The 12,224-nt window shown below is 38.8% G+C and overlaps 1 protein-coding gene across 2 annotated transcripts in view; it reads right to left on the bottom strand.

Moving 5' to 3' along the window:
- Positions 1 to 12,224, bottom strand: part of NCOA2 (nuclear receptor coactivator 2) — a 185,260-nt gene that overhangs the window by 77,312 nt on the left and 95,724 nt on the right. For both annotated transcript variants that reach the window (XM_010575896.1, XM_010575897.1), the window contains one exon: positions 625 to 726. In XM_010575896.1, coding sequence (XP_010574198.1) covers positions 625 to 707 — 83 coding nt within the window. In that variant the 5' untranslated portion in view covers positions 708 to 726. The remainder of the gene's footprint in view (positions 1 to 624; positions 727 to 12,224) is intronic.

The raw sequence follows: 12,224 nt of genomic DNA, 5'->3' as shown, positions 1-12,224 counted from the left end.
GGGGGGGGGGGCGGGATTTGAACATTTACAAGTACCCCTCCACCTGGCATTGAGAATCCAAGAAGTATCATATAGAGACAGTGTATGATAAAATAAAACAGCTTAAAAAGTTAAACCAAACAATCCATACTCCCTGCCTCCTTGTGAAGTTACAACAGGCAGTCGTAAGAAAAAAACGGTGAATGAGTGGTTATGCTTTAAAATTTGTGTTGGTAATACAACTGCTATAAAACTGAAAAATATTTTTCAAGTCCCTGATTATGATGTACAAAAGAGGTGGTAAAAAAAATCTTAGATTGCCAGAATGAGTGACCGAAGACTCCTTGCAATGATTAGCCAAAAAAGATTTTTACACAGTTCCTATATTGTCACCAAAATTCTGTATTTTGGCACTACACTGGATTCAAAACAAACAAACAAATAATAATAAAAGACAATAGCCCCCTCCCCCCATCCCAAACCCACAACAACACAGAATTACTGCATCAGAGTAGTTTGGTACTGACTTCTCTTTGCAAGAATGGCAAGTTTGTCATTTTCTAACTGAAAAGTAAGTGCACGTGTAACTTTTTTTTTTTTTTTAAGTCTTTTTCTTTCAGTGTCTTCAGATATAAATGGTCTCACCTGGGTCCAAGCTGGTCGGGATCCTTGCGCTTTCTTGACTCTGCTCTGGATGGGTCAGAGGTATTTTCTCCCATCCCACTCATCTTGAACACATATCAGCAACTAAAATGGAGAAAGTGCAAGAAAGGGTTATGGTGGAAAAGTCATGAGTTCCGTGTTCATATTTCCAAGTTTCTCATTCCATGCCCAACTCAGTTTTTACTCGGCAAATCTATAATTTGAAATAGAGTTTGTTTGAAAGGTACCAATAAAACCACTGTGTTTATGAAGCCACAAAATGCTACACAAATCTCCTTCAGAAGAAAATCTGTGCTGGGCAAGCAAAGTGTTATCATCTTTTTGATTGTTTCCAGTTATGTAAGAACAGATAAGTACGTTTTGTGCCTGGGTTGCTGAATTTTCATGGCAGTTTTGCAAGGCTGCATGAGGAAAGACAAAGGAAAAGCCATAGTGCCACACAACAAGAAAAATACAACAGAATTGAAATACATGGAATGAAACATGTATCCCAGCTACATGAAAAGGCAGCACATGCAGCTTTAGTTAAAAATTAGAAAATAATGCTTGCACAAGTACATGTACAATATCATAGAAACAAAACATCTGTCAACACTAGAAATCACTGAGGAACTGATAAATATTTTGTACATAAAATCTACCTCATAAGGAAAATAACTTGTCAAGCTATCATGTGTTAAAACAACACAAGCTTATTATAATTTGTGCAATAAACCGCCTGTGGAAATCCTGCCTCGCTCCTGGCCGTCTGTTGTCCTGTGCACTGTAGGGGCACCTGAAACTCACCTGCCCCAGATTACATACTCCTCAGTAGGTACCAATATTCTGGAGGCAGAAATCACTATTACAAAGGGCATAGGGAGATGATGTAAATGATCAAAAAGCTCACGCAAGACAGGGCAGTCCTAGCTCACCATCTGCCTAGTTGCTGCCAGTTTTGTAAGGATGATGGCAGAGAGATGCTGCCAGACATTTCAGAGAGCTCCTGTATTGTTTGGGATTAGCAGAAAAATAAACACGAGGGCCATGAAGGAGGCGAGTGTCTCCAGGAGGTGATTCATACCATGTTAAAATAAGAGCTGGAGCCCATAATTCTATGATCACTTCAGACCGGCATAAAATGGAAAATTGGTGTCAAAACAAGGGGGTTCACCACCTCCCTCAAGCCCTTCATTTCTGCCCTACCAGTTCCCTTCCCTCTGCTGGCCCAGTCAGCCATGCACTGAACTTAATGAGACAACTGCTATGGGTTAAAACCGCAGTCCCCTCCTCCTTTTCTTTTTCAACACTTTATAAAATCTAGCAGCCAGAGTATGTGTTGGAAATGGGATGTTCACACTGGAAATCTTAGTTTTCCCAATGAACTGGCTGAATGAGGATACTGACAGAAACCGCCTGGAGACTAAGATCCAAGCAGTTCTGCAGGGATACTGAGAAAGGCTACTTATTGAAACTTGAGCAAGCAGACGAAGACTCAGAGCCATCTCAGATTCAGAACTGAACACCATCTAACATTTTTCTAAATTAAAAAAAAAAAAACACAGAGAGGAATAAAAAAATCCTTTCTTTGTACTGAAAATACTTTTTAACCAGTTTGCGGAAAAAGCAGAGTCATCTTCCTTTTTCTAGATACTGGTCAAGTTTCATGAAAAAGACTGGATCATGCCTGAAACATATAGCTCCCAGCTGGTCTTTGACATGGATGGTATCAGATTCTATGTGAAAAATGTCTGGATTTATCTTTTTCTCTATTGAGTCTATACATGCATATGTATATCTACATGCACATACACACTGCCAACGTTTGGAGAACAACCCACTGTAAGAAGAGCAAGAAGGCCCTGGTTCTGCAGCGGAGCAGAGCTGAGCTCTCAAAGGGAAGATGTACCATCACAAACTCTATCATTCTGTACTTGCTGGAAAACTCTCAGTGACCCCAGTCAGGGCATTCAGAGCTCCACACCAACGCCAGCCTTACTGCAGAGCATGAAACATCTGCCGCAGTCTCCAGTGTGGTCTGTGACACTGGCTGTTCCTTAACAACTACAGAGCTTCACTGATTTCTAGCCCCAGCAGTCATTCACATCCTAATTTATCTAAGTACAAAAGTAGAAATATACACTCGTCTGATTTGTTAGGAACTAAGCACTTTCTTGAAAATACACAGTTTCATAAGTACCACAAGTAGAGCTCCAATGAAGGAGCAAGATACTATTAAGAAAACTGTGACAATAATTAAAGAGAATTGGTGAGGAGACCATAGTTCCACATCTCTGTCAGTGGAGAGCTGGAACTGTCCTTGGGGCTCTGTTCCAATGACTAAATTTTTCACTGACCAGGGTGAGAAAAAATCATCAGCATGATGAAAGCTGTACATTCCCGAGATCATCTGATCTCCAAGCCAGACTCAGATGGTGACCTGAAGTTCAGAAGAAAACCTAGGCTGGGGAATTCCTTCATTTCTCATGCTTCCCAAGTAATACCTGAGAAATATAAACCTGTTAACTATTTTTCTTCAGAAAAGCAAGCACGACAATTCACAAAAACCTGTCAAACATTCAGGTTTGGAGCAGTAAGAATTAAAGTCAGAGGTAAGCATTTAGGGGGAACACCCCCCCTCCACTCTCCCTTCCTCCCTAAGAAAGCAAATAGGAACAGTTATTGACAGTTATTCTACCTACCCCGTCAGACTTACTTCAAAGGGAAGTTTATTTCTGCAGGAACCAAAGTTTCACCAGTAGCCCCACCAATGCATAGCTCAATCCTTCTGGCATTCACTCTGATGCTATTCTGTAGGAACTTCACTAGGTCTACAGTATCAGCCTTCGGAGGACACATTAAAACTAACCTCCCACCATAAACAACTAAACTTCATCCTTCTGCATTTAAGGGAACATAAGTTGTATCATTCTTAGGAAACTAGCACTTTCTTTTCTCCTTATTAAACACAGCAAAGGTTCTAAACAAACAGTTTATTTATTTATTTATTTATTTTTGTTTGCACTTTCAAGCCATTACGTCTTTCTCTCAGCAGCATTTATCAGTCTTTTCTTAGAATGAGTTACCCATTTCTTTTTACTCATCATAAAGTTTTTCTGGAAATCTACCACCTACTACCATGTTCGCTTTCTGCTCTCCCCTATGTCTTCATTAAAAATCACTTTCTATACCTCAAAGATCTGTATCGGCTCTGCAGCTCCTGTGTTGTTGGTGCCTGTGCTCCAGAGCAGAGTGCAAAATCCAGAGTTAGGTGCCTTGGAAAGTGGAGAGTTAGACAGATCATATTAAGACAATCCAAAAAAGTCTCACAGGCCAAAATGAAAGTCACTCAGCAATATCTAGTACACAGTACTAAAATCAAAAGGATGTGCCCTCAAACCCTATCTCCCTAGGGATTTAGGGGCTGATTGGGATAGGTAAAGTTCTGCTATTCTCTTGGGATTCAGAAACTAAAATCCTCTCCTGAGTTAGAAGAAATGAGCATGAATCACCTTTTAGAAGCTGTGGACAGATAATCTGCTGTCCTGCTCTTCCATAACACTACATACCAACTAAACCAGCCAGAAACCGGGCGATGGAGATTTAGTTCCCTCTTAGCAGAGGGGTTTCAAGCCTGTATTTTTCATCACACAGGACAGCGTCCTAGGTGGTAGGCTATCTGCTTGCCAAAACTGGACATTGATGAAGCAAAGAGGGCAAAGTTAATTAACTCTTCCAGTGCAGCAGGAATCTTTAGGTGTGTAGCCCATACCACTAAACTCACAGGTAAGTAGTTCAAACACTGCCTTAAGACACAATGGATTGAGGTTTGAATCCCTTAGGCTGAGGAGGGTAGCAAACCTCTATCTCCCATTTCTCAGCAATGACTCTAACAAGTCAAATCAAAGAGCTGAGTACCCTCCCAGTTTCCTCATGTCTTTTAAAAAGAAAGCCATTTCAAATTTTTTTCCATGAGCTAATTCACATTCAGGGTCTATGCATACTACTAGATGAAGATCTCTGCAGGGTCTAGGTACCTCTACAAATTTAATGTGACATAAGCAAGGAACTAAAATCACATTTTTTTGGAAGAAAGTACTTCTGGGCACATGCAGTACCGAAAAGCAGGCACCTAGGAAACTTTCAAGTGAGAAGGGGGAAACCTCATTAATTTAGATTGAATTGATAGATGAATTTTAGACATGCAAACAAACATTTGTGGGTCAGGAGCAGCTAAACTGCATAAAGCACTTTTTAGGTTCTGCCCTAACTGCCTCCATACACATTAATTTATCCATCTCAAAGTTTCTTGGTTATTCATTAATACTAATAGCTTTATAATACACAAAAATTCATAACATTAAATAAATTAGTATTTTTAACAAGATAATTTAGGAACTTTTAAAGTTGTACTAAATATTCTTAGGCTCCTGAACCATGTAGATAGTTTCTCAGACCAGAAAATAAAACTCCTAACTTTGAAGTCTGAATTTTTCCAGGAAACATGACAATTCAAAACTGAAGCCACTGCAAGTAGAATGACAAGTCAGAGACTCAAAGTTTTACTCCAATAAACCTCTCCTATAGGGAACTACCTTGGATTAGAAAGCAGCATTCTTCCTGCTCCTCTGATCTTTTTATACATCTCTGCAGGAATTTCCAGAAAGAAGAAAGATAAAGAAATTGAACAGTTCAGTTCAGTTCATTTAGTGCTTTAGAAGAAATGGAAATGTAGTATCAGCTCTACCATATGTCTTCTGAAACAAAAATCAAGAAAAAGTGGGTAAGACTTATTTAGCGTGGTATAGAATAGGACAAGGATTAACCAAACTGAGAATTAGTAAAAACAAAACCAGCAGTAATCATTGCATTGAGGAGAGAGAGATGGAGACATATGTTTGTTAATGAAAAAAATAATGGTATGTCAGATGCTGAACTAAACCAATTTTTATTTGAAAGAAAATGTCTTACAAAGCTGAATTTGAATGCATGTCTTCCAGAACGAACTGTCATGCAGGACCAGGCACTCCCTTTTTTATTGTGTAATTGTTTGGGAGCTGTACTGCACTCCAAAATACAAACATAATATCCCACTGTGGGATTAGTATTTTGCCTTCAGTGGTGGTAGCAGATTTTTCTTCTCAATATATGTTAAGATTTTTTCTGTTTGTCCTACAAAAAAACCCTACAACAGTAACTAAGAGCCGAACTTTTAATGCTGACTCAGATGCCCCTCAAGCTTCAATTCCACTGGGCATCAATGAGGAGCAACGGAGCAATGGAAAGATAAATTCACTCACCGCAGCATTTTCATACAAGGAAGGAGATAATTAGGGAAGCAGAATTACTATTACTAAGAATACCTAAAGAACTAATTTTAGGGTCCAACAGATGACCTGTACCAACAGGGCATCTCAGGTAAGTAAATACTTTCTTTGTATTTACATTTAACACCATAAGTGTATTTTCCTGCTCTCTCTGTTTCGCTACCACAGGCCTAAGCATCCAAAATCCTAATAGGCAAAATCACTGCCTAATTTTTCCAATTGTTAAATGCAAATCACAAACACTGAAAAATTAAATTAATAAATTCTTGGACAGTGTATGTTAGTAATTACAGTCACTGAGACCTAACCAGTTTCTACCAGATGTTGGGAGACTGAAACGACAGAGCCTGAGAGAGGCTTAAATTCTTTTTTTCTCATTATCAGTAATAAAACAATAGTTTCTGCTCTCATCGTGACAGCACATCCTCCTTCACATCCTCTACCAGCAACCGCTCTAAGTTAAGAGTACACAGAGAGACTTAACCTAATTATAAAGCAAGCAATAGTAAACATATTTTTACAGGACACTCATCTTTCAAAGGGAAAAAAAATAAAACAATGTAAACCCCAAAATAAAACACACGAGAGAGAAAAAGAAAATCGGAGGCCCTGTGAAGGAGGAGACAGAAAAAAATCTAGCACAAATCAGTTGCATGAATTTGTAACATCAGCTCCATTCCTCAAATGCTGTGAAGGAACATGGTATGCAGACTAAACCTTCCAGCACTGATCCTCAGCATCAGTGAATCCAGTTAATCATCCAGACTCAATGTAGAAGAAGATAATGTGCATTTTATCTCTTATCAGGGCAGGCCATCTTCCAAACAAGGCCCATTAAACTGTCAGATTTATTATAAGCCTAACAAATGCAGTTAAAGAATAAATGAGGATTACACCTTCAAAGCTGCTGTTTCAGTCTGAAAAGTAGCAAACAAAAGGTAAACTACCATATAGCGGACAATCAGGTAGCAGGACTATACTACCACCCTTCCAGCACACCAATACATGCATTTAGTGTACATACAACTGATAAATACAGAAGTGATTTAAAGTCACTGTCTTATTGAGTAACAAAACAACAAAAATACTGTTTACTGACCCAAAATATTACAAGACAGTGAAAAGTTTGGCAAAAATTTTCTCTAACAGCCCAATTTAAAAATACAACCAGCTCATATTCCTGTGGTTAATTATAAACTCAAACATACATCCATTATAATTCATACTTTTTTCCTGTGAAGTTCTCATGACTAGAAGCTTTCAGTCTTGGTTTCAAAATTACTGATGTACTCCGTATAGCATTAATTCTGGTAGAAGCCAGAGGAAAGTTGGAAGTCACATGCAACTTCTGATTCTTCACATTTTTTCCTGCTTATGAACTCTTTTTTCACTGGCTCCCTTTCTGAATCAGAAAATATCTAATATTGATACATACTGCAATCTTCAACCCTTTTGAAGAAGGCAACATTTGCTAGCCACTTTCCCTCGCCCCAAAGGAAATCGCTGTCAGAGGCAGGATAAGATGCTAGATCAGAGAGTGGAGTCACTGGAGCCTAAGGCCAACCCTTTACTGGTGAGCCACAGCAGTTCAGGAGGAAGGGTTGCTTTGACTCCCAGTACTATTCATTGTAGCACCCATCAGAATCCTAATCAGCTAATTGAGCCTGCCCGCCCCACACACCACACTGCGCTAGGAAAAGCTCAGCCTCCTCACGTGCAAGCTTTCTCTTGCATGGGTATTTCGACAAATCCAGGGAGACATGGATAAGGGTTTGGAAAAGAGTAAAAAAATACAGGTAAAAATCAAGGGAAATAAAAGGAGCGGGGAAAAAAGACTGTATTGTCTGGTAAAATTAAATTAAAGCAAGAGATCCACCACTAAAAGGTTTGACAGAAAAGAAAGTTAAAGATACATTAAACCACCCTCCTGCATGCCCAGTATACAAAAGCCACATGTTCTACAACCAATTTACTATACCCATCTTTCATCACTGACACCTAGAATTGGGATATACCCCAAACCAACCAATGCCAGTCTGCCAAAATAAGCAAGGTGTCCAACACCTTGGCTGGTGATGGTAACCTCACATTAAAAATACAAATTAATTTATTCAAGGGTATGCTTTTTTCCTGAAACAGCACTACCACTTTCACTATAGATGAAACTGCCTAAAATTTTTGCCACCCTACAACAGTCACACAGTATAAAGCAAAAACAGAAAACAGAGTTTCTATAAGGAAGGTGGTAGCAGCCAGCTGAAAAACTCTAGTCACCTTTAAAGGATTTGTACTAAAATCTGATGGGCACCTGCAGCCTTTTCCATCTGAAAATAACACTTGTTACTTCGAAGATACAATTTCATTGAAAGACAGCCTGTTAGAGGTACCATTAAAACAAGATTTATGGTAATATTTACTAAATTCTACTGTATTCTTGAACTCCACAAACTATAATTAAGAAAAGGAACATAATTTACTAGCAAATGCCATTGAGCCTGTGTATGAAAGAACAAAAAACTGGCTCCAACACCTACTACTCACATTTTTGCTCAGTCTACAAAAAGCCGTAACAGACTATAAACAAATGTTTAAGCCAAAGGCTCCTTCCTCAACAATATCTTTTCCCTCACTCCTGGGTAATGGCTTTAAGAGTGGTGTATTAGACAGTAAGAAGAAGACATATTCCATTTGCAGCCTGAAAGCCAATAATGCTCATGAATTTTTTACCTGAAAGACACTTCAAGATGCCACTGGGAAGACTGTCTAATAAACACATTAGGCTGCAAATGGGCAGCAGCAGCTCTTTAACACATGCTGTAACAATCAAATAAATGGCTAACATTAATGTTGAGTGTTACAGACTGGTATTTAATAGGACTTTCTTTAAAATCCACCTAAATCTTGAAGGAGAAAGAGGTTTTTCTCAGCTACTCAAAACCACAGGTTTGAGGAACCCCTGGTTCTGCTTGAGTCTTTGCAAAAACCCCTCCAGGCTGACTCCAGCACTGTAAGATGGCTCCTACCTTCTGTATTCCCATAGGCTAAGGCTCTTAACAGAGCCACTCACTCAGCTGCTTACGGATTAGCCTACGTCAGCTACCTCTAATATGCCCAGGAATAGCAAGACTAGGCTTTAATAAGACAACAGAGGAAAAAATATCAGAGGAAGAAAGTACCAATTTTTTATATAACATACATGAGGTCTGCTCCATTTCCAGTTTTAAAGAGGAAAAGGTCTGTTTTCACCAAAACATCATCAAAGAGGAGGCAGGTGGTACTACTGCAAAAAATTGTTCAAGACTCTATTGTAATTTCAGGTTTGGGATTCTACCTCTCTCTTGTTATCAAGAATTGTTTCTGATACTTAATACTCAAGGACAAAAGAAATGTAGCTTAATACCACTAAAGCTCCCCTTAAAACACCAGATTATAAAACAAAATACAATGCCAGAACATTAGTTCTATCTATGCCAGTCACTCTTGCATCCTTTTGTTTGTCATGGGTAGCTAAGTTCAAAAAAAAAAAAGAAAAAAGAAAACAAAAGTCATTCAAAAACCATTTAACCTTCTAGGTTGCATTTGATAAGTATCAAACCATGGCTGCAGAAAATATTAAGCCTGCAAGCATTTTCACTAGAAAAGGAGGAGTCCAAATTCCCATGTTTATTTAATCTAGAATTTTTCTTATAGTTCACAATTATTAACAACTTTACTTATGAGACTGATTCAGAAGCCTAGTATTTCAAATCTACTGTGATCGAAAGTAAAACTTTGTGAATAACATAGCTGACAAATGAAGCAAATCTAACAACATAGAAAAGGATATTATTATAGGAAATTCTGTATTTAAATAGCTTTCATTTCCAGTTGATGATACTTCTGGAACAGTGAGCTAAGCATATTTTAACTCCTACTGAGTCCTCTCTGCCAATCTCAGTTTCAAAACTGTTACTTGTCCACTGAAATTCCCACACCAACTTTCACCCCCCAGAAACCACCAAAGAGCAAGGGGAAAACCAGACCAGAGAGAGGGGAAGAGTGAAACAACTGCTCTCACAAGTGTAAGGCACCATGGAAAAACTCAAATCCGGGAACATTTTCTAACCTCATAAATGTAACTGATACAAATGTATACATTACTTACAATACCAGTAAGCTTATACAGTTCAGTGTGATTTTCAAGATGCCTATCTTAGCAGTGAGAAAAATATGACAGATCACAAAAGACAAGGGCATTTAAGCATCTCTGTGGTGTGGGCATGCCTACATTAGGACTTAACTCCTGACAGTTAACTGCCTGTCAAATACCAGTCTGTTTACTTTAGATAAAACATATTCCATTAATAAAAAGCTCAGGAAACTGGGTTCCAAAAGGGTAAAAAGTAAAAAGCCGAGGGCAAGCCAGAGAGAACAGCACTGTGTTTCTGCATCAGTTGTATACAGTAAGTAACCCATAGACTTATTGAACCTATACACAGAAATATCAAACCTATCATATCTGAATTAGAGTTCCATCACTTATCAATCTCAGTTTCAATGACTTCACACAGCTAGAGAGGTGTTGGTCCTCCTGGTCACCAGTATCAACGTAGCATCTTTACATGCTCAGGTACAATGTAGCACCTCTACACTCTCAGGTACAACGTGATGTGCAACCCAAGCTTGCACTGAAGTCTCAGCAAGAAATGCTTATGTTGCATGCCACCTTTCATAGCTCTAACCTGGTTGTCAAAATAATGTTCCTTCAGTCCCAGAGTAGATACTGTTATTGAAAACACATGACCTTACTGAAATTTTTGTGGCAGTTCTGAAAGCCCACCTCTGTTCTTCTCTGGTGCCTAATCAAAAATTGAACTCATGTTATTGATTTACACGTAGCTGCCGCACTAAGAGGGTTTATTTTTCTCTTCTACCAAACCACCCATTACTAGGAAGCATGTTGAAACTTCAGGCCATTCTTTCAAATGCCAAGCACTGCATTAAAACTCTGATTTGCAAGAAGTGTACCTAAACATTACCTAAAGCATTTCTACACATTTTGACATTGTTATGATGGCGAACGAATAACATACTCCACACATACCTACCTACAAGTAACACCTATATACTCCACACTTCCTTCTAAAACATTGAGATGCTCTCATAAGCATGCATATAAGTTAACAGTGTATAACAATACAGTTTCAATTTAAGAATCAAGAAGTCAAGCTGCTTTGTTCCAGAAGGTTGGAAGTTAACAACAGACCTACGTTCAAGTTAAATAAATGCTAGTACTCAGCTCCACAAATGGCCACAGACAGTCATAGTAATGTTAACAGCTGGCTATGAGGTGAATTCGACTTCACGTTGACGTCCTCTGTCAGTCAGGGATGTGGCTGGTGCCCACACAGGATTCAGAACCCTGCATCACTTCTTGAAATTGTATACCCAAGTCATCTTCTTCAGTACAGTGCCTGGCTTACCCATCCTCTCTGCCTCTGAAATGCATTTAGAGCATCTCCCCTAGAAAACTCGGTGTCCTTCCTCAGCCTAAGGTGGTTTGCCTCAGCCCTGGTCCCAGATGGTGCCCTGGTGACAACGACATGGTCCTGGATGCTATGGGAGAGACCAGAGGGAGTTTGGCCCCTATCCCGTGTTTGCATGAACAGGTAGTTCCCCTCAGCGGGTGCTTCCTGCTGATACTGGTACCCATGCCAGTATCATCCATTTGTACTGGAGCAGCAGTGTAAGAGCTGGGAAGTAAAAAAAAATTATTACTCTTTTCTTATTAAAGTTGGAAGAACAACCAATTTAATACATGGTTTTTGAGACAGTACAGCTATACGCATAAAAGATTATACTTGTATCATCTCCCAATATGCAGAATTACAGTTTTGTACTTAATACAGATGTATGTTAGATGTATGCCAAACTCCTGGCAAAGCCACTGAGAGTACTAACTACGCACATTGTTACTAAGCACAAAAATCAAAACTAATAGAATAAATTATGCTAAAGCCACCCACAAGTGTCTTGCAAACACTTACGATGTACGATTAACTCGATAAAAATTAAATGTCCATAGTAGCCTGTACACCCTAATCAAATACATTCTTAATACACCCATGAGTTTAAAAACTGATCGATGAACACAAATAACAATTACTAATGACTTCAGATTTCATGTCGGTCTTCATTCTATTTGCTTTAGTAAAATACCGCAACCAGCAATAACAAAAGAAGATGAAAGTTTAATTGTCATTTTAAAGCATTTAAAAGGAAAACACAACTCAAAAA

This window comes from Haliaeetus leucocephalus, unplaced genomic scaffold (assembly GCF_000737465.1).
Source record: "Haliaeetus leucocephalus isolate CR32 unplaced genomic scaffold, Haliaeetus_leucocephalus-4.0 Scaffold506, whole genome shotgun sequence".
Lineage (NCBI taxonomy): Eukaryota > Metazoa > Chordata > Aves > Accipitriformes > Accipitridae > Haliaeetus > Haliaeetus leucocephalus.
The sequence above is the reverse complement of the archived record's forward strand: the minus strand, read 5'-3'. Positions and strand labels throughout refer to the sequence as shown.